General features: G+C 49.0%; 2 protein-coding genes across 5 annotated transcripts in view; one reads left to right on the top strand and one right to left on the bottom strand.

Annotated features, from left to right (window-relative positions):
- LOC128268638 (G protein alpha o subunit) overlaps positions 1–25,560 on the bottom strand; it is a 48,061-nt gene that overhangs the window by 11,178 nt on the left and 11,323 nt on the right. The window contains exons 1-4 of one of the 4 annotated variants that reach the window (XM_053005792.1): positions 19,751–19,868; positions 18,558–18,600; positions 12,431–12,576; positions 11,856–11,988 (exon numbers count right to left, since the gene is read on the bottom strand). In XM_053005792.1, coding sequence (XP_052861752.1) covers positions 11,856–11,988; positions 12,431–12,576; positions 18,558–18,600; positions 19,751–19,868 — 440 coding nt within the window. Of the gene's footprint in view, positions 1–11,855; positions 12,017–12,430; positions 12,577–18,557; positions 18,601–19,750; positions 19,869–25,560 lie in introns of those variants that run through there. The other 3 variants (XM_053005790.1, XM_053005793.1, XM_053005791.1) reach the window with 3 other exon arrangements.
- Positions 472–11,678, top strand: LOC128268637 (probable cytochrome P450 49a1). Its single transcript, XM_053005789.1, has 11 exons — positions 472–894; positions 4,321–4,569; positions 9,219–9,465; positions 9,537–9,653; positions 10,123–10,199; positions 10,275–10,470; positions 10,561–10,726; positions 10,804–10,973; positions 11,051–11,129; positions 11,207–11,440; positions 11,516–11,678. Exons 2-11 carry the CDS (start codon positions 4,338–4,340, stop codon positions 11,627–11,629), a joined length of 1,632 nt encoding a protein of 543 aa, XP_052861749.1. The 5' UTR covers positions 472–894; positions 4,321–4,337; the 3' UTR covers positions 11,630–11,678.

Raw genomic sequence — 25,560 nt, 5'->3', positions numbered from 1 at the left:
GGAGAGACCTTTTCGCCTTCGCCGCCTTACTTCAGTAATCTGCGTGCCAAACAGCTGCTACCCGCGAGATCATCGAAGCCGGTGGTGATCGTCGGTCGGTGGTGTCCCCACCACGTGCGGCCGCGAGTCGGTTTCGCGCAGCAATGCTCAGCATATGCTGCGTGAGAAACCCAACCACCTCCCTCTGGCCGCCGCCACGAAGACGACGGCCGTTTGGACGTGAAGCAACCGTCGTGCCGACGAGGTTTCAATTACGATCGGCGCTTCGGAGCGAGCGGTTCGCAGATAGTAGAGAGCGCGATTTTGACTACCCAAGTCCTCGGCTGTGGGTTCGTTCTTGGGCCCTTTTTTCAAAGCAGTCACAGTCGCACAGGGTTCTATTTGTGTTGGGCGGTTATTTTCCATCGGTGCTGCTGGTGCTACTTGTCGCGCAAAGTGATCGTCCGCTTCGTGTTCACGCCAAGTGGGGAACTGGGATCGATCGTGAAACGTGCTAACGACTCGTAGTCGTAACCGTCGTCGTTGTCCCGCGGCCAAAGGTGCGAAAAGGGTGCGCTCAAAGGCACTCGATGCGCCGCGCCGCGATAGAGAGCCTCAAGTGATCTTGAAAGTGAGAGTATCTTGGTGGATCAGTGAATGTGTGTCGGTCGTGTCGGCTCGAGCTAGGTGTGGTGCCGTGGCGTATTTGCACGACCAATTCACATCCTTTTTCCCCGCTACGCTAGGGCTCAGGGCCTTTTCCTACACGGTTTTCTCTTCACGACAACAACGACACGGTGCCCGTGACACGGTGCCGCCGGATTTGATCATATTTTGGTGATCACTCGCGTGTGTGTGTGTGTGTGCTTGTGTTCGAGAAGTGTGCGCACGCGGGTGTGCTCTCAAAATAAGGAAGTAAGTCCAATCAGTGACGATCGGTTTAGGTTGATGCGCGATTTGATTACCACCCATTGGGTCTGGGCCGAACTCCTCACCGGGCCCCATTGTTGTCGAGGCTGTGCTTTGGGGTGTGAAATTGACTAACTTTAGTTTCGCCCGCCAGTGGTTTAATCATCGTTCCGACGGCCCGGTCACGGTCGTCCGGGTGGCTTTAATTTGCAAATTTCCATCTCAAAAGCGGCATTCGAGGTGGACAAAAATGGTGCTCAAAAATGGAGCAGAAACGATCTTACTTCGCAACCTGTTTGTGAATAGGCAAAGCAGCACAAAATTTGAACTCATTTGAGTCAAGTTTAATAAACTAATTTTGGAACTGTAAAGTGGCCACCTGTTTAGTCCGGAAACCAAGTCCAAGTTGCTCTTCGGCTCGTTTTCGCAACCGACGAGACCTTCACCGACTCACGCTCGGTTTTCGCGGTGAATTCGCGCGCCCCTTGTTTGCCGTCCACCGACGAAGAAGGTGCTATAGGCAAGAAGCTCTCACACACGGGCACACTATTAACACGCCAAGCCCTTTTTCCGGCCCCCGGACACCAGCAACGAAAGTGCGAGTGGGTTAGGCGGAAAGTGAAATTATGGAACGCGCCGCCGACTGGCGTGGCGTGGGCCGTTACGCAACCTGAAGCCAGGCGAGGCGTCTGATACGCGGCCACACTAACTGGAAACTGTCGAAGGTTCAGCCGCAGCCCCAGCTTGGTTGATGGATTGTTGGGCCACCAGCAGGAGCGGGGTTCTCAGCTGGGCAGCATGATCTTAGACACACCGAAACCAGTTTCCCCCCCGGGTGGTGACAGGTCGAGGTCTAGGTTGATTAGTTGATCTGGCCGTCCGCTTAGAGACCTGAGTGCAACTCGTGGTTTAATGCTAAAAATGGCACAATGGCTATGCAACGATGCAAAAGGGGGCGGCTCTGGCCGCGCTCTGGCTAATAAAAAAAAACCGAGATACTTCAAACAAAACGACATTACGCCAGCGAACGAACGGCCTATGTCGGTCGGGCGGGCGGATGTCGGGCAATCGGGGGCCTTCTACACGGCATTTTTGTGCAAAACAACTTAAGACTTGTTGTGGTGCCCCCGCGCCCGGCCACCGAGCCCTCACCTTATAAGTCTTCATCTCGGCTCGACTCGTCGTTCGGCTCGTTATCGAGTCGCGGGTATTTAGTGTGCCGTGTAACCGTTTCTTACGCTTTGGCCCAGGCAAGTTGACAAGTCAAAGGAATCCGACCCCCAATTTCACATTGTTCGCCGGAGTCGGAGCCCAAAACTGTGGGGGCCCTTTTGGACAGCTAGGCAGCCTTCCGAAGAAACGCGTCCCGAATCCCGCACATCGACAGCACAGCACACTTTCACCTTCCCTTGGAGTTTCTTTCGTGTGCCGCGCGTTTCTGTCAATTTGTTTGTCGGAGTCGGAGAAATGGCCGTTTAAAAAACGGCCCCTAAAAACGGTAGGGCCCCATCGGGTCAGGTCAGGCCCCGAAAATGCCTCATCTCGGCTCGGAGTGAGAGTTGGTTGGGTTGGGTGAATGATGTTTTTAAGAATATTGGCCATTTTCTGGAGCGCTTCACAATCGCCCAATAGCCCAACGCCCAAGTTGTTTATCAACCGAGGCGATATCGCCATTTGTTTGCTAATTACTCCTGGCTGGCGTCGTTAATTACCGAGCATTGGATAGTTTTTTTTTCTACAAGCGCACCTCTCTCTAAAATCACGCCACAAACCAAAATCCAATCAACTAACCCTCAGCGGCTCAGCTCATTAGAGTTCGCGAAAAAACGCGCGAGGACAGCAAGCTGGACTAAAAAGGAATCAAAAACCCATTTGCGCCTTTCGGACGTAGAGCTTTGTTTTCGAAGACCTATGATAAACTCAATTAAACGCAAGCAACACGCAACACTTGGCCAGTTTCAACCGCCAGCCAGAAGAACTTTGGTCCCCCCCACCCCTGGACCGAAACAGTGGACACCAGTGTCTTGAGAAATGTCAACCAACCGACGGCCCCAACCGATTGGCACTTTATATTGCCCCGCCAAAAGCAAACCGTTTTTCTCACCGTGCTCGCCCTTCGCTCGGGGAACTGGAAACCGGCCAAACACCGAGACTCCTTTCTAGTCGGTTGCGCCAAGAGCGTCTTGTTCTGGTCTTGGTGGTCGGGTGCCTCGGCGTTCGGATTTGTTTGCACACCGCACCACTCGCGGGGTCTGTTTGTCCGTGGTTTGACCATGAAGTCGAGCTAAGCGCCGTAGGGTCACCCGCAGAGGCCACTCCCAGCGATGCCGCATCCCACCGGCAGTTTTTGAAACATTTTTCGAGGCCCTCACATGAGTCAACGACAACGACTGCGTGAAAGGTATGCGACTGCTGCTCGGCCTGGAACCAGAGCTTCGAGGTGTAGCCTTCCTCGAGGTCGGTTTCTCTTGGGCGGGTTGCGGCGAGAGGGTTTCGATACTGTCAAACGGAAACCGAAACTCGCCGAGAGCGAGAGGTCGTCGGCAGATGAAGTTTCATAGTTCGCGTCCCCAAACGATGGCACCGATCCATCGTCAATCGAAAAGCCATATGGCCACCTTCGGAGGCTCCGTATGCGTAAAGTTTCTTGATTGCTTTATGCGCGAGAGAGGGGACGAAAAAAAGGCGCGATCTCGCCACCGCGCTCGCACGCCATCCGGTCCGGTGCTACGCACCACTCATTTGCATTAGGCAAACGACGATGTTGTTGGGCGGCCCGACCCGACCTCTCTGGGGACAGTCCACTGGGAACTAAAATCGAATCGAGATCTTCTTTCACTGAGCCTCGTCACGATTACCTCATAGCCACGACAGCGAGGGATGTTGGCGAAACGTGGCCAGAAAGTCGTGGCTGTCGATAGAATACTAACGAACCGCGAGTATTGGCGCAGGCAACTTTCGGGCCAAATCTCCGAACACGAAACTCTGTTCTGAAGGTTGATGACCATTGCGTAATGGCCCTCTCTCGTAAGATGGACCATCCATCATCCGTGGCTCCCTGGCTGAGGGTCCTCTTCTTCTTCTCGGTGTGAACCGGACCAGATGGCGCGAGTCAACTTTTTTCGGGCGAAACTTTCCATAGCGTCCCCAAATTCTGGCAACTGTCACCGACCAGGACGGACCACGGAGTCCATTTGTCAGGGAGTGAAACTAAAAGTAGCAAAACAAAAAAATGGTAATCTTAAACCGGTTCCATGAACTTGGCTCGATGGGTGCGCCGTGTGGTCATTGCACACCGCGAAGGTCAGTGCCAGAAGTATTTCTGGATGGAGACTTAACATTAAGACGAGTTGTTGGTGGCTTTAACTTCAGCAGCATCTCCCGCCGATGCTAATTTGGTAAATTCTTAACTTTGCATTCCTCTCTTCCCAGACAGATCCGCCGCAAAGATGGTTGGGCAGAGAATAGCAAACTCTTTACTGAAGAGATCCGCCTTTTCCTCGGCTCTGAACGTGGAGCCCGCCGTCCTCGAGCCGACCACGATCCAGCAGCAGCTGCGACAACCCGTCCCGACGGCGGTCAGTGGACAGTATCCGCATCATGCCCGGCCGTACATCGATGTGCCGGGTCCGAAGGGACTGCCGCTGATCGGCAACTCCTGGCGCTTCGCACCGATAATCGGTAAGTGGCGCGGGACACTGAAAGCAATCCGTTAATTGGGCACATAAAAACGCGTTGGCACGTGCGTTTAAACCGTCTGGTCTGACACATAACGACCTTCTCGGGGAATTCTACGCGTTTTATTTGCCTCCGACGGGCATCTCCAGCCGAACGTCGGAGCGATCGACGAAACGGCCGGTCATAAAATCGTTCCCACATCGGGGGCCTCTTTTTGCGCTGAAACAGCGATCCCCAAAACATGTTTTCTCGATTCTGAAGGTCACGGCCAAATACGTTCCCGGTCGCCATTCGGGGGCGACATTCTCATTTCGGAGCCGCTGGGGATTTAGTAACATCCGTGGAATGGTCCGGTCCGGTCACCATCGTCGAAGAAAACCATAACGAAGCAGGAGCTGAGCGTGAGTGAAAGGTAGTCTCTACCGCCGACGCCAGCAAGTCTACGATAGTCCGTCCACCGTCTGCCAGGGAAGGAAACGCACCAACACCAACGTCGGGTTGCACTTTCGTCGGGCGGCACAAAACGATGCAAAAACAGGGCGGAAAACCCGCGGCCCACCGACGCGGCCTGTGTGTGGGGGGATCGTAATTGTTTCGAGCGGCGAAGCACACAGGCAAAAGTCCAAATTAGATCATAACACCCCCCGTTTTCGATTCGATTGGATTCATATAACGAAAAATTATGCTCCGTCCGCGTGAGGCCCCGGCGTACCATATGGAAATTGGCCGCGTAACGCCAACCGCCAAGCGGGGCCATTTTACAGTCGATGTTATTACATCCATTATTAAGCCTTCGCACCGTTCAGGTGGTTGCAGGCGGCGTTGGCGATGTACGATAAAAGCCACGATTTTGATGCTCCCCACATGGGACTGCAACAGAAGTGCGCAGTGGAACTCGCCTGCGGTAGAACCAGGCCACACTTAAACCCTAGTTCATGACAGCTGATGTCCTGTGACCTCGGCCACTTGATTGACTGTCGGACATTCTGAAGCCGGTGTTACACAACAGACATCACAAAAATGGACGTTTCCTTCCAATTCCATCGTTAGGTAATCGATGTGTGTGTGTGTTTCAGAAACCATGCCCCAGGTCAACAATGGCCCAGGTTACACGTTTTTACTGACACACTGCAAAGTGGTCCATTTTCGGGCCGCAAAACATTACGCCTTTAATGGTCACTCTCTCCTTGTCGCAGGTCGGACAGAAAGAAAACCGACCACAATCGACCAACCGCCTGTCATGTCGCCAAATTAATTGCGCGTCAAAAAATGAAGCAAAAAAGCCCCGGACAAGTTTGAATTCGGGAAGGAAAGATTGATTACACTGGTGACACGGTGCATGGCAAAATGGGGCTCCGATGGGGCTCCGATGATGGCCATCATACATACATCATGCGCGTTCGGAAGCAGTGCCTCATAAAGTAATGGTTCGTGCCCCGTGACCGTGGCCACTCATGCCCGACCCGGGGGAGGGAATCGGGCGCGCGTTTCGCAAACATGACCACCGGGGTGATTTCAACATTCAACGAAATGTGGTCGGAAGAGGAAGGGATCCATAGCACCGAAAACCAGGGCCGGACGCTCTGGCACAATGGAAGGCACGGGTTTACATAATTTGTGACAAATTTTTTTGTTCAAACACACGGCGGCTGTGGTGTCCTGCCTTGGAACGCCACAGCCCCATCTTCGGTGACACGTTTTCCCGGACGCTGAATTTCTTCACCATGTACGGCGGCGCCGGTTTCTTGGGATCTCCGAACCGAGCCGGGTCGGACCGGGCACAATTGTGTGTGCGGATCATGTAACGCGGGAGCAACGCGTGCGTTCCAATGACACGGTTTGCTCAGTGAGTGCGAGATCTACAACTCTTCCAGCAAGGAGTGGACATATGCTGTGTTGGCCACTGTCCCGTTCGGGGCGACGGTGCTACGTAACAGATGCCTCACAACGATGCCGCGAGCCTGGGTCGAAGGTCACACCGTGTGTTGATCAAACAGGACAAAATGGGTCGAGAAGCTCCCGTGAGCCGAGCCGGGAAGATTTGGACAACAAAAAGAAATCGAAAAGAAACCTGTCCACTGCACGTAATCGGCGGCAGTAACCGTACCCTTAGATCCATCCTGTGGGGTTTGGTCCAATGACACACAATCGGCAACACCGTTAGGCGGAAAGGTCTCTGGCAGTCAAAACATCTGTCAAATTTCACCACATGGTGAATTTTCGTCATCGACAGCAAATCATCCAAAATTAAGGGCTCGCGAAGTTATTAAATGCTGATTGGACACTGCCAACACGCTTTCGGGCCAAAGAAAACATACACTCAATCGGATAATGATAATACCTTCGCCATTTCATCTGCTTTGCATAACCAGGGCGTCCATCTTATTCGTGGCAATAGTACAGGGTGTTCCTTCACGACCCATACTATTAAAATGTAAAATAATTCCGCCATTTTTCAGTCGATTTTGACAAATTAACAAGATTTATTTAGGCTATAGAATGCCGTTTATCAACAATTCATCCAGAATACAATATCGATCAAATGACCACCTCCATTAGACACACAAAAAGCGGCCTTTTTTTGGTCATTTTTCATTGTATTTGACAACATTTCGGTAAGAGACAACGTAACAGCAGCAATTTTCGCTTTTAGTTCTTCAATAATCTTCGGTTGGAATAAACTTTACTCTTCAAATAGCCCCACAGAAAGAAGTCAGAAGAAAATTTGCAATTCAAAGCACGCACAGTTTTCACAGTTGAACGATTATTTTCAATGTACAGCGCTTCAATTTTATCCCGCTGTTTTGCCGTAAATTGATCCATGACTAAAACGGCACAGACTGAAATTTTAGAATGTTGTTCATTTGTCAAAATCAACTAACAAATAGCGGAGTTATTTAACATTTTAATAGTATGGATCGTGATCAGATCACCCTGTATATTCCAAAAATTACTTCCAATTAATCGGTCAATAGTCTTTTGCCGCAAAAAACGACTGCTTGGTTAGCAACACGACCCGGAACCAGAAATCGATCTGTCAATTCACACGACAGCCCGTTCAGTCGAAGAAAGCGCTGTTTGCGAGTCACAAATGCGAAGCTTAGCATTCTTAGCTCATCTCGATGGGGCTGTGTCTGAAGCCGGCAAGCTAGCCCCGGCTGAGAAGCTAGGATCGAAGCAGGCAAAGGTGGCCAATCTAACGAGTCTGAAAGCAAACAACGAGTACCTACGCACATCCCATTCCTGGGATAGTGTCACCACCAATCACAATTATCCTCTTTCGCTACGACGGTGAACAAACAAACAAAATGGAACCATTCTGGCACGCGGAGCACTTTTAAGGCGGAACGGGGCTTAAGGTGTGTCTGCACTGTGTCCAGGCAGTTCTCGGCAGCGTACTAAACCCTGGCACTAATGCGTGTAAATGGTTAACACGTGCCTGGCTGTTTTTACTGCTAATCTGACTTTAGTCACCCCGCGACGCTTAGAACCATTCGCCAATAGCGGCGGCCAAGGATTCCTCCAGGATGCCCGTCCGTATGTTAATTCAGACTTACTTTGCCGACCATTAAGGGCATCACTAGTGGCATTAGAACAAACTGACGTTTCTGTAACTAACCGGCTCGATGATGACTAGATTGCGCCTGATCAACCTCAACTTGGCTACCACCGCTCTAGCGGAAACGCCAAGTCACACGTTGGTTAAAACATGGAATTGTCTTCCTAATTATAGCTCTCCCCCGGCACCCTAACAATAGGCCATTCCGGGACCCCCGGAACATCCTTTGTCGGCCACTCCGCTTAGTCATTGGACAGAAAGCAACCATAAACGGAGTACATGCTCCAACAAACACAATGCTTATTGATGACAGATATCAATGGCGAAAACAAACGGCACGTTTTGCTGCCTGTCACCACGTGGCCCGCCAAATGGCCATCCAGGGGGGGTCACTGAAAGGAGTTCGTGCCCGGAGTTCCTAGGCGGGTAGCGGGTTGTGTGACATTTTTTGCTGTCACCACCTCGCGTCCGCTCGAATCAGACCGACCAGCCCGAAGCCAGGTGTCATCGAAACGGCGGGTTTCGAGCTCCAGTGGTCGACCGACCACAAACACGCATTAATTAGCATGATGCCGGGTGAATGATAACTAGCTCCGGCGCAGTCCGCCACCTCGCAAGTGTCAGCGCCCCGCGCCGTGTGAACAATTCCCGACTGGCACGCGAGGCGGCACATGTCGCGTGGTTGGGAGGGGGCTCCCGAAAGCAGAGTACGAACCGCCCCCAAACGTGTGGGCCTTTTTTACGATCTTGAGAAGTGTGCCGTGTTGCCGGTGGAAGAAGACTGATTGCTGGCCGGTTCTAGTTCCGGAAACACCTGTAGACCCGGCGAGGTTCCGAGGTGCTGGCTTCGAACGTCGGCTTTTCGGTTTTCTGGCTGACCGCGAGACGCTTTCAGCCGTCGTTCGCTTGAGATCGCTTAAGAGTACGCCGCGCGCAGACGCGGTAAACACTTGGGCAAATTAAACACTTCGACCGAGGAAGATGTGAGTGAAACTCGCGTGACGATTTCCAGGCCCACCTGCCTGCTTACTCTTCCGTACTGCCGCGAGTGATTTCTAATGTCTCTCTCTCTCTCTCTGTGTGGCTCATTCAGGTCAGTACAAAATCGAAGATCTGGACAAGGTAATGCAGGACCTGCACCGCCAGTACGGGCGCATCGCGAAGGTAAACGGGCTGATTGGCCATCCGGATTTGCTGTTTGTGTTCGACGCGGACCTCATCCGAGACACGTTCAAGAAGGAGGAAGTGCAACCGCACCGACCGGCGATGCCCTCACTGCGCAACTACAAATCGAAGCTGCGGAAGGATTTCTTCGGTGACAATATGGGACTGATTGGGGTGTAAGTAGCAACCACGGAACACTAGGTAGCGCCACCGATGGTAACTCATTCGCCCCATCCGATATACACAGGCACGGCGAAAAGTGGGACGCTTTCCGGGCACAAGTCCAACAGGTGATGCTGCAGCCCTCGACGGCGAAGAAGTACATTGCCCCGCTCGACGAAATCTCCAGCGACTTCATGGACAGGTAGGTGTCGGAGTCGGAAAGCACCCAGAGGGGTCGGGTCCGCGTGGAGGCCAACCGATGCTACGTACTTGAGATGAATGTCAGCTACTTTACTGCTTTTCGGAGTGACTTTCCGAGTCCGAGAGTCCGAGTTAGAAACCCGCCCAGTAGTGATGTGCGTCATTACAACACACGGGGGTTGGTCAAGCCACTAAACCGAGGCCAAACATCATCTCGGCGAGCGAGCGGCGAGAGTTTCTATCTGCCGTCTGACCGTCAAACCCAGCGAGACCCAGCTTCGATTGAAGTTAGTCCAAACCGGTTTTTTCGGTGGCTTTTGGGATAGGAATTTAAAATCAACCGTTGCAAAAGTGGCGAATTTTGCAGGTTTTCAGAAAACCTTTACAATGCGTGACGTCAATGAGGCAACCTGAGAGTGCATTCGAAAATTGTCTTATCGACCTGTTGCTTCCAATATTCCTTCCCGCAGGGTTCAAGAGATGCGCGACGAGAACGATGAGCTACCGGGAGATTTTCTGCACGAGCTGTACAAGTGGGCCCTTGAATGTGAGTACTTTCGCCCTGGAGGCTCCAATTACTAGGATTGATTTTCAACGGTCCCCCGCCGTCGTCCGTTTCTAGCGATCGGCCGGGTAGCGCTCGACACGCGTCTGGGCTGCGTGTCGAAGGATGGCAACGATGAATCGAAGCGCATTATCAATTCCATCAACACCTTTTTCTGGACCGTGGCCGAAGTCGAGCTGCGGATGCCGGTGTGGCGCATCTACGAGACGAGCGCCTACAAAAACTACCTCGCCGCACTGGACACGTTCCGAGAGTAGGTTTTGCGCCGTTCGGGATTTCGAAAGCCTTTTTTCGGTGGCTGGCATTTAATCTGCTTCTCTCTCTGTCTCGTGACCTTCGTCAGGCTGTGCATGCGGCACATCAACATTGCGATGGAGAAGATGAACAGCAGCACGGAGCAGAAGAGCGAGGAGTGCATCTCGCTGGTGGAGCGCATCCTTCAGAAGACCAACAACCCAAAGATTGCGGCAGTCCTTGCGCTCGATTTGATCATGGTTGGCGTCGACACGGTGAGCGACGACGGCTATCTGCCCGGAGGCTTGAGGCAGTCGTACTAATTCTTGCTACTCCGATCCTCTTTCCCCAGACCTCGGTGGCGGCCACCTCGACGATCTACCAGCTCAGCCAGCACCCGGACAAGCAGGAGATTCTGTTCAACGAAATCAAGCGCAGCATGCCGACGCCGGACACGAAGTTTACCATCTCCATGCTGGAAACGATGCCATATCTGAGAGCCTGCATTAAGGAAACGCTACGGTAAGCCTGCGGCGGCATTAAAGTTGCCGAATGTCCTCGCGCGACTGACGATGGTCCCGGCGTCCTCTTTCTTGCAGCATGTACCCGGTGGTGATTGGCAATGGGCGCAGCCTGCAGACCGATGCCGTCATCGGTGGATACCACATTCCGAAAGGGGTAAGTCCGTTCGTCCGCGTGACCCATCCGTACATTAGAGGTAACACCGAACGTGCCATTATTCCCAACGCCACCAGACACACGTCATCTTTCCGCATTTGGTCGTGTCGAACCTGGAAAAGTATTTCCCCGAGCCGGACCGGTTCGTGCCGGAGCGGTGGCTGAAGCGGGGCGAGCTGCAGGAGCACTCCGGGTGTCCGCACGCCGGCCAAAAGATCCACCCGTACGTGAGCCTCCCGTTCGGGTACGGCCGGCGGACCTGCATCGGGCGGCGGTTTGCCGAGTGCGAGCTGCAGATACTACTCTCGAAGGTACGTGCCGTGCGGGTTGCCTAATTGCAGGCGTTATTTATCATCGGCCGCCCCTAACGGTGTTTCGCTTTGCAGCTCTTCCGCCGGTACCAGGTGGAGTACAACTACGAGAAGCTAACGTACAAGGTGAACCCAACCTACATTCCGGACAAGCCGCTGAAATTCAAGCTCACGGAGCGGAGCAGCTAGACACTAAACTTATGTACATACGAGTAAATTGTTGAATAAATTAAGATAAGCGTGCTCAGAGTGTGGTGGAACAGCTGGAAACACGTGGCTAGAAAGTGTGTGTTTGCACCAGGAGCCGCCAGGCCGGACATCCTGCCGAAAGGCCCCCCCCCCCCCGCCGGGTTGATAGCGGACTCAATTAGCTCATGGTTTCGGGCTGTAGTTTCACCAAATGGCGAACACTCACTATTTTGCGGAATCGTTCAGCTGGTACTCGTTGCTACGGCAGAAGCACTCCTGCACGCCGGTGTCCGACCACAGCCTCTTCATCGCTAATAGCAGATCCTCCGAGAACGGTTCTGTGTCGTGCATCCGCTGCACTACGTCGAACACCATCTTTGCGTCACACTGTTGGGAAATAGAAGAAAAAAATATGAAGATTCCGATTACACAGTCATCCCCCCCCCGGGGTCCAAACAATGTTTCGCTGCACGCGTGGACCCGACCGAGTGCCAGTGTGGTGTGGATTTTGAAAATATGTAACCGGAGCCCCGGACCCGGAAACCCGATATGCTCGCTACCGGTTTAAAAGGCTAAACCGCACGCCAACCTGTTCCACACATGCAGAGGGCGTCCGTCATCCGGCCGTAAACCACAAAACCAACCGGCGGGCGGCCTGACCTCCGGGTTGGCGAAAAGAACCAAAGCGTGAATGGGTTTTACATGCTTCGCAATCGGCGTGCGGCGATGGCCTTAACGGTGTCAGATTTTCCACAGACGCTGTGGCGTTGCATCGGTCTAAGTCCCAACCCCCCCATTAACTTACCTCCCGTTCGTTATTGCCGAACGCAATGCTCAGGTTGGGCATCGCTCGCAGTATCGCAACTAGTGATTGTATCGTGTTGCTGTACACTACTGGCCTATACTGTTTGAAGTCCTCTGACGTGAAGCCACTTTCGTGAATAATTCTGCAAAGAAAGAGAGAACGGGGAAAGTGGTGCGTAAGTGCGGAGCTTGCTTGCCGAGGATGTGTCACGAACGGTGGCAGCCGTCCATCACCGCCGCACCGACCGTTATGCAGTTTTGTAACGCTTTGCCCATCGCGCTTCGCACACAAAGAGCGCTCGTTTCCGCGCAGGACACAACACAATGAGTGCCCTTCGGGAACGGCTTCGGAAAATTGAGCGTTTCGCAAAAGTGGAACAAAACCAACGGCTAAACAATGTTCGCTCGACTGAAAAGGACATCAAGCTAAGCGCCGGACAGCGCGGCCGGCCGGGCTGTCAGTGCCCCGGATCGGTGCGCCATTGTCGGTGGGGGAGAACTAGGACACCGTATCTCGCTGGCTGGCCGGGTTCAAGTTTGCTAACAGCTAAACCCATTTGCAAACAAAGACCAGCCCCCGCTTCGGCCGGTGGTCCGCTTCTCTTTCTTTCAAAGCATTTACGTCGATAGTGTTGGGAGCCGCGGATCACTTGGCGACGAATCGCTTAAAGAAAAACTATCACTACACACGGGACCGCGCTTGAGGTACAAATAATTGTTCCTTGTTTCCAGCATATAAGGTTGGCTAAAAAGTAATCCATTATTTTTGGGTGAAATTCAAAACTATATTTAATAGGTCCGATGGTCCGATTTGCGTCAAATATGACCGGTTTTGTTGGAAAATTCGTTGCCTTTTTAAATGTAGCTTCAAAACGCCTCTCTCATACAAGTACTACTCATAACATACTACTACTCAACTGCTCGATCAACTGCTCAACTCAATACTACTACATAACATAAAACTACATAACATAATACTACATAACATAAAAAATAACTAAAACGGGTCGACGGAACCAACATTGCTCATTACTAGCTGTTAGAGTATCGGCACCACAAACACCATGCAAAATTACAGCAGCCTAGCTTGAGTTTTCGCCTTTATCGGACAAAAACTGTAAAATGTACCGAATTTTTTCTTCGTTGACCTCCATTGTTAAAACCCTGGTATTCACAAACGAATGGAACAAACAATAAACAATGAAAACTTTTTTTTAAGTGTAAAGTATCAGCTTTAAAACGAGCCTAAACTTGAAACTGTATGATCGATACTTCACGAGATATCGATCACTAAAGACAGCTACCGTGAAAATAATTGATGTCTTTTTAGACTACCTAATATTTATAAATCAAACAATTGTTACTTAATCTTCTAAATCTGTTGTCATCACCTTTAAAGTGATTTAAAGTATGTTTACATTTGTTACTGGAGGGCCACACGAAGCGAAAAACGGAGCGTAAAAATGTCAAATCGATCCCGCTTATGTCAAATTGTATATGAATCCGCGCACACATAAACGATTTGACGTTAAAAATTAATGTCAAATCGTTTTTTTCGGTTCGTGTGGCCTTCCAGTAATAGTAATAACAGACTGGAATGGTGAACCTTAGACATAAAATTAATTAAAATCTCAATAGGTTTAACACCCTTCGCCTGTATATATAAAACTGCATTCCGATGAGTGTCAGTATCACCTTTTCATTGCAAAATTAAACTCCGAAAAATGACAACGCATTTACTGCACACCGAGGTTAACGTTACGTTTCAAATTTGATTTTAATGAGTTTGTTGTCCAAGATGCGACATCGCTTGGTCTTCTTTTTAAACATTTACGGTGTACATGCAATTTAAAACGCACAAAATAGAGCAACTACCAAGAAAGTTTTCTACAACAAATATGAATTCAAGATAGAATTGAATGCCCAAAAGAAAAAACGAAAAAGGGCAAGAAGAGAAAGAGGGAAGAAGAGGATAACCTTGTTGCAGTTCATTATCAAAGTTCACATCGCACGTGCAGGGAAAGTAATAAATTCTGAGTTAATTCTTCTATCGATTCTAAAAATCTGGTTCTTAGTTTCGACGGCTCTCCATAATTCCATCCAAAGTTGCTCCACCGATTCTTCGCTTCACAATTTTGTGCAAGAACGCGCCGAATTGTTTGACTGTTGCAGTGTTAGAAGTTTCTCGACGCGACAAAAGAATTAGTTGGAATCCATGATGGCGGATGTACCAGACGTAGTAGGTGGACCCACGATGGCCGATTTACCAGACGAAGTGGGTGATTCAAGTGTTTGACCAAATCGATTGTGTCGAGTAATAAGTGATTCATTTTTACAGATGTGGTGCTGCATTTTCGACCACCTGGACGTGAAAGAATTGAAGGTGGCTTCCCTGGTGTGTCGGAGGTGGTCATCTTTAACATTTTCTGGACGACGCATGAAGCGCGTACTATTACATATCATTACTGATAAAGATAAATTCCAACTGGACAGCAAAAGGAAATATGAGAACGTTAAACTCTATTCAAGCCAAGCTATGCGCACGGCCTGCTCCAAGTTCCGAGAGATATTTCTCGAAATGCGCAATGTTCAAAGTTTACAAATTGATGCGAGATATCTAAAAACTAACGAACAATTCATTTCCGATTCGTCTCCATCATGGCCGGTCTTGGAAAAATTAAAAGTGTTGAAGTTTGAAAGATTCAATCAGTGTTGGGCAACGGAAGCCTTAAATTGGATTGAAATCACGCCTTATTTACAATCCCTGGAGATGGAGTGTTCTTCAAAACGTCAACTATCTATATACCAACACTTCAAAGAACAATTAAGACATGTTTCGGTAGAACTTCCTGAAAGTGGCATTAACAATGAATTTTTGAAACTGAGTTTCCCTCGTTTGGAGAGGTTGAAAATATATCAAAATGAAGATTTCGAAGAGGAAGATTCCGAACCAACGCGGAATTTTCTACAAAGGCATCCAGATCTTCGACGACTTGAAATCATCGGCGGTGAAATTGACGAAATGCTCATTACAACCGTTACGGGCCACTGTAAGTTGTTGACCGACTTGGAGGTTGATACGATGCGCCAGATGTGGGACGGATTGTTCGGGTCCTTGGCGCAATTAACGAAATTAAAGGTAAGCAACACTGTATGAAGAATTCTTTTTTGGAAAATATATTAAAATATTGGTTCTTGTAGTATTTCTCATTTCGTGGATTCACTGAGGATAGAGACATATTTAATGGATGTGGAACCATTCCTTCTCTCCAATCCATACAAGCTTCCAATTTCACATGTTCTCTTCCTGTGGATTTTTGGAAGAAATTTCTTAAAATTGCTCCACAAATAAGCACATTAACGACGTTCGTAGATACCCCAACTTTACATTTCATCTCCGAAAACTTCAAGAATCTCAGATATTTGAAATTGCATTTTGCTATCGATTATCAGGTGAGCTATAAACTGCATTATTTTATTGGTATTATGGTAACTGTATTCAATTCAATATCCTTTTGCAGGAGGAAAGCGATGTCTGGGCCAAAATTGACCAGTTACCTCTTCTGGAAAAACTTCATTTAGAAACATGGCCGATACATAATGTTGTTTGGCATCACAGCAATGTTCGTTGCTTGACAGTGGGTTTGTGTTTTAAGGTAAGTGCGTACGAATTCAGGAGCACAGATATTGATATAAGCCTGTTATTTTATCTAATCTATTGCTTCTTCGTGGCGCGAAGTTAACGGACGAAAATCTTCTCAAGGTACCAGGAGGGTTCCCCATGCTGAAACGATTGACAATTGAGGAGTGTGACTTGGTATCTGTGGCTGGTATCAATCTGTTACACAAATTAATTCCAACGTGTAGAATCGAACTAGATGGGCAACGATTCTATCCCCTGGCCTGAAAATACGTTGGAATTGAATGTGAAGGAATATTTCGTTGTAGGTTGAAAAGAATCTGTACATTTAGAAATGTAAGGGTGATTTTCAATGGTAAGCTATGTAATGTTAATTTTTACCACTAACAGCGCCAGTCAGATTCATTGACCAGAACGACACAAGAGCCTTAAAGATAGGGTCCCAACTGAAATCATTCAAGATTTATGGAATTTTGAAACGACACGTACGTTCGAGCTGTTCCTTTCGGTTTACAAACATAAGTTAGTCATTATTTTTGCGTGTACTTCAAAACTTTATTTAAGATACTTTTAATTGTACGATTTGGGTCAAATATGCACCGTTTTGTTGGAGTAAAAGTAGCTTCATAATGCTTCTCTCATAAATGTCTTGGCAAAAAACTTTAGCAATCATTGTCCACAATCTTTTCTTGATTTCAATTTTTCATCATTCAGGAAATTTTGTAATGCGCGAAAAAGGTGTCAATCGCTTGGTGCAAGGTCCGGACTATACGGCGGATGCATTAAAACTTCCCAACCAAGCTCCCAGACTTTCTGGCAAGTCACTAAAGACGTGTCTGACATTTTGTTGTCATGATGGACCACAAAACCTCTTCCGTTGGCCGATTGTGGTCGTTTCTGGCTGGTCTCTAGCTTCAAACGGTGCAGAGATCTGATACTTGATACTTGATAGTAGAGATCTGAATTTAGTGTTTGGGTACACTTAAGCAACTCATAATAAACGGTTCCTTTCAAGTCCCACCATATGCCCAGTAGAACCTTCCTAACCGTTATTTCTGGTTTGACCACCGGGTAAGATGCTTCACCAAGCTTAGACCACGATCATTTTCAGACAGTATTGTCATATGTATCCCATTTATCATCCTCAGTACCCATCCGTTTAAGAAATGGGTCGATTTCATTCCATTTGACTCCAAAATTACACAAATGGAAGTTCGATCCATCACTTTTTATAGTGTCAATTGGTGTGGCGCCCAAACATCGAGCTTCTTTGTGAATCCAGCTTTGCGCAAATGGCTTTAAGCTGTTCGATGATTGATCTTTAGCTTCTGGCCGATGCTCTGATTACTAACATGCCGATCAACTTTGATTATTTCTGTGACTTTATCGACATTTTTGATGACGTGTCTGTCTGTGCGAAGTGCATCTGTTGTTGTTGTTGATATTATAGAGACTTTGAGCTCGAGGCTTCATTCGTCTTTAGTGCATCTTTAACATCAAACATGACCGAAACGGGTCAACGAAACCAAAGTTACATGTAACTAGCTTTTAGAGTATCGGGTCCATAAACATCATGCTAAATTCCCGCGGCGTAGCTTGAAATTTCACCTTTTTCAAAGAAAAACTGTAGCGAATTTTCTCTTTGTTGACTTCCATCGTTAGTACGCGGTAACTCACAACTGTTGAATGGAGTAAACAAAAAATAGTAACAGTAAGTTTCAGCTTTAAAACGAGCACTAACTTGAAACTGTACGATCGATACACCGCGAGATATCGATCACTAAAGTCATCTACCGTGAAAAGGGATTACTTTTTAGCCAACCCTATAAATGCATTATGTTTTGGCCCGACAGCCGAAACCCGGAAGTGGTCGTAAACCAATACGGAAAACCGATGGGCGAAAAACTGTATGTGGCGGGGTTTCCGATGTCAACAACTGAAAGGGGAACAACCACACAAGAAGCGTGGCCACAACAGCGCCTTGCTGGAGCCGCCATGAAGTTATAGTTTATTAATTTATTTTTTTCGGTCTCGGAGGCGACATCGTGTATGGCGTCGGCTAGGACCCGGCAGGACACGCGACTCGTTCCGGCAGAGGGTTCCGTTCCACACCCAACCAGGACACCTTTTCGCGTGAGTAGGAGACATCGGGAAAGTACGTAGTGTACGCTGCGAGTAGATCGCGTGTAAATTATATTCACGTGTGCCGTTTTTTTTTTGTTGTGCCACCGTCTCCGTTGTGGTCCCGCCGGTGCCGTGACAGCGACCGCGAGAACCGCGTACATTAGCCCACCGCTGAAACCGGATATGTGTGTGGTGTGTGGATATGTTTCAAAATACTATCCATAAATCGTTTCCTTGCACGTCAAGGGACTCTGAACGGGGCACAGATTTTTTTCCGACGGAAGGACGTTTTCTCAAACAAAGGCCACGAGCCGGCGAGAATATAAACTTTGTCGAGTTACAAAGTGAATCCGTACTTACTTCATTTGTTTAACGATTGTACTTTTTCCCGATTCGCCAGCGCCTGCAAAAGGGAAACAATGAACCAGTGTTAGAAAAAACGGTAATTAAAACGCATTTAAGAGGTACAAGAATGTTGAATCAAATGTTGTTGAAATAGTTTGCTGTTATTATCCCCCCCCTCGTGCGTTGCATATCCCTGGAATGCTGTCTAAGCGCACCCCGTGGCCCGCTGACACGTCGTGAATTTATTTGAAAAATATTCAAATCGCCACCGCAAGTGCGTAATAAAACTAGAGTGTGGCCACCGTGAGCAGCTTTGGCCAAAGAGGTTGCCGCCCAGAAACAACCGCCCAGCTCCCCCCCGGCTGTGGACTTCCGCTCGGACGGCGGTCCTGCATCGGTGGGGATTGCGAATTTTAAGTCAACAATAAATAACCATCCTAACCCTCCGCCGGACCGATTGACGTCATTCCGATCGATTCCGATGTGGTTTGTATAACGCCCTGGGAAGGCCGACGGGGGGACGATTGAAGAACCCTCCCGGACTTTGGTGCACTTGCAACGCGGTTCCTGGATGCGGACGTCGGTGGGAGTAAATATTTAAGCAACCATTTTTCCGATCTTCCCTGTGCAAAACTTCAAACTTCGACCCTGTGTGTCACCAGCGTTCTCTAGCGTCCTAGCGTTGGAGATGCGTTGCTACTGCTTCTGGTGACTGAATTCGATAAAATGCTCCACGGGGCTATAAATCGAACACACCCGACCCAAATGGCCGGCCGAAGCTCAGAGAGAGCTCAAAGAAAACACACCGTGGACTTCAAAAAATCGAAGTGTTTACAGCGTGCGATCGCCAGCGCAGATCGCCTCCAGCGGCAGTCCGGGGCGGAGCAGCAGCATCCGGACTCCAGTATGTTTCGGGCACGGCAGGCGCTATATTTAGAAACAAGGCAACCTCTTTCGCTGCTCTGTTTATAAATCCGCCACCGCCACTCCACTCCGTTCCGCCACTTGAACTCCCGGAGCGGCGCACTCGATCGATCGAGGTGTGGCCGGGTCGTAATAATCGATGAATCAGCCTGTGCCTGCGCCAGCCGGATGCTTCGTTCGCCGATTCGCAGATTACGGCCACCTAAACCAGCTTGTTTTAGATGGAGTCAGTCGGGGAATGGAAACGGAATGCCGATCAACGCGTCGATCGCGCGCGTCCTTACCGAGCAGTAACAGTTTGATGTCCTTCGCCGCCTGGATGCCGTCCTCCTTGAGATTACGCTCGATCAGGCGGCTCCTAGCGGCGGCCGCTCGCTCCTCTGCCGACTGTGCGCACCCCATAATGCGTATCGCTTCCGTGCAGAACGTTTTGAAGGTTTTTGTCGGTTCGGCCAAACGGTTTGGCCGAAATCACAGCTTTGGTTGGAAATAGATGTACTATAGCACCGACACCGACGACAGACCGGCGGCTAGACGGAGTGCGTTTGTGTGTGTGCGATCGGGGAACGGGAGGCGGCTTCCGGTCCGAGTTTCGCTTCCGCTGACGGTCACACTTGGCCCGGTTTTGGCCCGCTTTTTGCCCGCTGTTCACTGTTTATGCTGGTTCCGAACCATTCAATAAACTTTTCCACCGGCTGGGAACTCTCTTCCGGCACACTGCTTGGCTACTTGGCCACACACACACACACTTGCACTAACTTCTCCACCCGATTCCAGGACTACAACACTGCTACACAATAATACGCACGGATCAGTAAAAAAATGATGTGGAACGTAAAAGAAGGAGGTTAAATCCCACGACGAAGCACACTTCTGTGTGGACAACATTTTTATTGTCCGTCGTAAAGCGGATCCCACCGGGCAAAGCATCCACGCTGCAAAGTTTATCATTTTATTAGCACTCCTTCGCTTGTCGACATCCAGTTTGACCCGCCAAAAGCGAGGAATTCGCCACACACTTTACTGTCCACACAGTCGCCCAAAGACCGGCATCATTTTATTTGCACACCCGGCGAACAAGACACAGGATGTTTCCCAATCCGAAGCGTATTAATCGATTAATAACATCCCACATCCCAGCTGTCCGCCATTAATGAATGATGTTCGGATGCTTTTATCTCAAGTGCGACCCGCGCCGATTCCGAACCGGATGATGGATTCTACGATTCCTTACCCGGATTCCTTCAATCCACTTGTGCCGCCCTGTGTGATGGTCTCCACACTTTGGTCCGTTCCGAGAAGTATATGTTCCAGGAACCTCGGAAAAACAAACACGCAACCCCGCCAATCGGGCGGGCTTCTTGTTCTGTCAAAACATCGATCGAAACGGGACGCCAGAGGTTTCGTGGCCTGAACTTTGACGAGTCACGAACCAGAGACCGCGGTACCATTAATCGGCTTTCCACGGCTTGAATGTTTTATGTGATCCGACCGGACCGAGGCCCCACCAGGGTTGCCGGGGTTAGCCGGGGTTCTCGATTTCTTTGGCGAGTTCGTGACACTGTTGGAAGTACCGCTCCGAACGGGTAAACGGGTCCGTGGCTGACGGTGGCTTCTTGACTCACCGAAAGTTCACCCCAAAAACTCCATCACCCGGAACTGGAGCACCACCACCGACGGGGCTTTGAACATGACCTACAAAACTTGGCAACAAAGTCGAAAACCCTTAACTTCCGCTACTTCGATTCTACGTCCGCTGCTCCAACCGCTTCTTCTGCTGTTCCGAATCATTCAGGACGATTGCCAGCCCGATCGACGCGCAACAAGATAATCTGCTACCCCCTTCACAACCCGAAAACCCCCCCCGGGAGGGGGAGCTCACCGAGTGGAGCACCCGCACTCCGAAGTCCGAGCTCCGGAAAGGGTCACCGGGTGCGATACTGATACACTGTAAGGGGCGCCCAGAGAGCGCGCCGTCCGGACTGCGCATGATCGTTGCAATTTTCAGCAAGGATTTCCACGCCATCCCCGTAGCCGTAATTTCTACGGTGCTTTTTCGAGGTGTCCTTCCCCGGGCTCTCTCTCCGGGGTGGGTTCGTGTATTCGTGACGTGCCACCCGTTCGCGATGAATGATAAACGCGATCCGATTCGATAGGTAGCCTCGCGGAAGTTACGAGCCCGGTCGATCCTTTTTCGGTGGAGCAAAGACTCGGGCAAACGGTGGCCACATTGCGGTCCACTTGGCTTCTACACCGCCGTCGGAGTCAATCGATGCCGTTAAAGATCCTTGAAACTGACTAGCGTGACTAGTTTAATAAACCATCCACTTGGGCGGCATCCTTAAGTCAGCGACAACAGTGACACGGCTCAGAATTTATTCACTGGCCACCAATCAAACCTCACAGACCTCTGTCTCTCTCTCCGTGTGTCTCTTTAGGCCCGACGGGCCGTATCGATCGGGGTGAGGATATTAATAGTGCGTTGCGGCTTACCGCTTTGTGGGTCAAATGGGAATCAGGTGGCCGTCGCTAGCCTAGCTAGTCTTTGGTCGATCCCAACGATGTTTTTCTACCTCTACATTCCCACAATGCGTGCGAGTAATGAGGGGGTCGTTTCTGGGTTGTCGCCAATTCGGGTTTACCGATCCGTAGTGAAAATCCGTGATTTCGTCAACAACTAAACTATCCGTCACAGACTCCAACGAACGTAAGTTCCACTGCTGCGATCTACTCATAAATTTATCCGAGCACTCAATTGCAGCGACTTCAATTAAGACCCAACCCAGCAACGGCAACAGCCAGGTTGCTAAATAATTGAAACCCAATTAGTCAGTTGGCTCTCCCAAAGGACACGCTGGCACGGGTTATGCTCGGTCCGATGGAGACGCTTGGTGGCCGGTGACTTGGAGTGCTGAGGGTTTTATGACTCGTACTGCCGCTTTTCCTGAGGCGCACGTTGAGTAAATAAGGCGGGCCAAAAGGCCCTTCGCCCTTAATCTTGGAGCTCATCAAGACGCACCATTCTTCTGGTGCACCTAAACCCGAACGGGAGATTACCTTACAAGCCAACCCGAAACACGCAAAAGGTACGCCTAGCAACGCTTTCCCTTTCGGTCCGGACCGAAGACCGGATCCTTCTACGCGACACACACACGAATCGCAAACAATCCGAGAGCATAAAAACACGCGCTCTGTGTGTGTTTGTTTCGTTAGTTTTATTTGCACAAACCTGGCGATGGCGCTACGCCTGGCAACGGCATCGGAAAACGCGGTACACGCTTTCCTTCCGCTTGACCTTGAGGGTACGAGAAGCCCCCAATGCAGCCACCCCGAGATTACAGCGGAACGGCAGAGATCAAGAAAGGGACGAAAAAGCGAAGAAATCCTTGCCTTACCGGATTGGAAAGAAACTTGCCACAAAAGTGAGAGTCACAACTTCGGACGCTGCTGGTGGACTTCAATTTCTTCCAAAAAATCAAAGCTGCATAGAGCGAGGGAGAGAGGGTGAAAGAAAGGCCACCGAGAGAGCGAGAGAGCAAAGGAAGGACATCAAAGTACGGGGTCCTCTGCAGTACCATTAGTCGCAGACGACCACACGGAAGCAGTGAAAGTTCCTGTGCCCCGGTTCGGTGTAGCAACGGTGTGTGTGTGGCCTCAGCTTCCGTATCAAACACAAGCGCCAAATACACACGCAAACTGTTGCCAGTTTATCTCATTACGTCGCGGCCGTATCGAAGCACCGAAACTGTCCGCCCGCCCGAGAGTGGATTTGGCTCCTTTTTTTCTCGTTTTAAGTAGCACGAAAATCAACGCACACACCGACGCCGAGGTATCGTGCAGTACCGTGAATTGCAAGCCCCAACGTGCCTTCTCTCTTTCTCTCTCTCTCTTTGGGTCTCTCTCTGGGTCTCTGTGTACTATAGCACTTATTTTTTATGGCACCACTACCAGGGCACTGCAACGTAGCCGATAACGGTTTTATTGCCCCGTTTTTCCAACGGCCATCCCCAAAGCGGTTTCGGGACCGATCGGGCCGGACTTCAAAGATCGGACAACCGGATAGGGCAACCGCCGGTCGGACGCGGTGATGTTGACTGGCTGAACGACCCGCATCCGTTCCAAACGATGCCCTTGCCACATCGTTACGAAGCTTAGTCGCCTTTTTTGCAGTCGTCCTGGTTTTGTTCGGGGGTTTCATAAACCATCTTTTTGGCGAAGTTACGCGAAGACGCCTTTTTCTTTTGCTGTCCCTTTTTTGGTCACAAGATACGTGCCTTGTTGGCTTGTTTAGACAAAATTTAGCTAACTCCTCATACACAAAACAATTTTCCTTCCTCTTCTCTGTGGTCGCAATGCTCTAAAGCTAACTTCCAGTCAATACAAATCAGGCTGAATAAAATTCTCAAAATAATCCTTAATTTACACTGGAGAACACCAACGCATCTTGTCCTAAACCTTGTTCGGTTCGCAAAAACTATCGTTCGAAATTAACAAACTAAAAGAAGTCCTAATCAATAGATGCAATAATTCTGTCCACCCAACAAGTCGAGAGCAAATTATATGAAGTTAACTAGTTGAAGGATGTTGTTAGTTATTGGTTATAAGTAGGATAACATGACTCAATGCCTACTTGGCATAACATATAATTTAAATAGATTAAAATCGAAACATTTCCATTTCAATCATTTTGATACCTTAGACTTATTAAATAGCTTCAATCACAATATGGAATATCTCTGTACTCTTATGAGATCAAGCATTAATGTCTAATAAAGATCCAATTTAAAAAAAGTACAAAATTCAGCCACTGCTTTGTGCTCTCCAATATTTAACAACCGGCGCTAAGGCAGAATTATACAGGGTGTTCCATCACGATCCAACTATTTAAATGGTAAATAACTCCTCTATTTGTAAGTTGATTTTGACAAATTAGCCACGTTCTGAAACTTTAGTCTATCCCGTTTTAGTCATGGATCAATTTACGGTAAAACAGCGGGTTTAAATTGTAGCGCTGTTCATTGAAAATAATCGTTCAACTGTGAAAACTGTGAAAACTGTAGGACTGTTCAAAGAGTCAAGTTTATGCCAACCAACCGTAGACCATTGAAGAACTGAAGGCTAGCACCACAGCGGAAATTGATGCTATTACGTTGCCTGTTACCGAAATATTGTCAAATACAATGAAAAAATGGTTTTTGTGTGTCTAATGGAGGCGGTCATTTGATTAATATTGTATTTTGGGTAAATTTTTAATGAACGGCATTCTATAGTCTAAATAAATCTTGTTCATTTGTCAAAATCGACTTACAAATAGCGGAGTTATTCAACATTTAAATAGTTGGATCGTGATGGAACACCCTGCCTTAGGCGAATTTATGCCGCTGACTGACACGTAATATCCTCTCTTTTTTCGATTAGAACCCCAATCGAAGGTTAACAACACATGCACCTTGCCCCTTTTAGTGGATTGCTTTGACAAAAAAACAAACATTGGGACCAATGCTCAAAAATACCTAAACAAGAGCTTCCGCCCAACGGAACACCCAATCCAGTCCACGACAACACATTGTTGCAACACCTTACAGGGTGAACCAAAAAAACTGCAACAAAGTAAAACGCCATATTTTTTTCATTTTTGATTCAATTTTATTGAATGAAAGCAAAAAATGTCGGAAATTTCATAAAATTTTAGAACAAATTAGGTTTGTTCGAATTGGCCACCTTTGGCACGAATTATGGCCTTCAAACGGCCAATGAAACCATCACACGCTGCCCGCAAGTGGCTCTGCGGTATTTTGTCCCATTCTCGGCGAAGGGCTTGCTTGAGGTGATCGACAGTTTGGTATTTTTTAGTTCCAACCTTGCTTTCCAAAATACCCCAGGCACAATAGTCCAATGGATTGGCATCCGGAGATTTTGGTGGCCATTGTGTGGCGGAAATGAAGCGAGGAACCTCATTTTTTAACCATTCTTGGGTGGCGCGTGCTGAGTGCGATGGTGCTGAGTCCTGTTGGAATGTCCAAGGTCTGCGATCGAAATGTTTGCGTGTCCTAGGCTCCAATACACTCTTCAGAATATTTTGCGATAATATTCG

The sequence above is a fragment of the Anopheles cruzii genome, chromosome 2, assembly GCF_943734635.1.
Source record: "Anopheles cruzii chromosome 2, idAnoCruzAS_RS32_06, whole genome shotgun sequence".
Taxonomy (NCBI): Eukaryota; Metazoa; Arthropoda; class Insecta; order Diptera; family Culicidae; genus Anopheles; species Anopheles cruzii.
This window is presented reverse-complemented; position numbering and strand designations above follow the sequence as displayed.

Bases quoted from the DNA above. Each gene is read 5' to 3' on its own strand.
- LOC128268637 (XM_053005789.1), top strand. From the start codon at position 4,338: ATGGTTGGGCAGAGAATAGCAAACTCTTTACTGAAGAGATCCGCCTTT. The intron at 11,130-11,206 runs GTAAGTCCGTTC...CAACGCCACCAG, and splicing joins GATACCACATTCCGAAAGGG to ACACACGTCATCTTTCCGCA. The intron at 11,441-11,515 runs GTACGTGCCGTG...TTCGCTTTGCAG, and splicing joins TGCAGATACTACTCTCGAAG to CTCTTCCGCCGGTACCAGGT.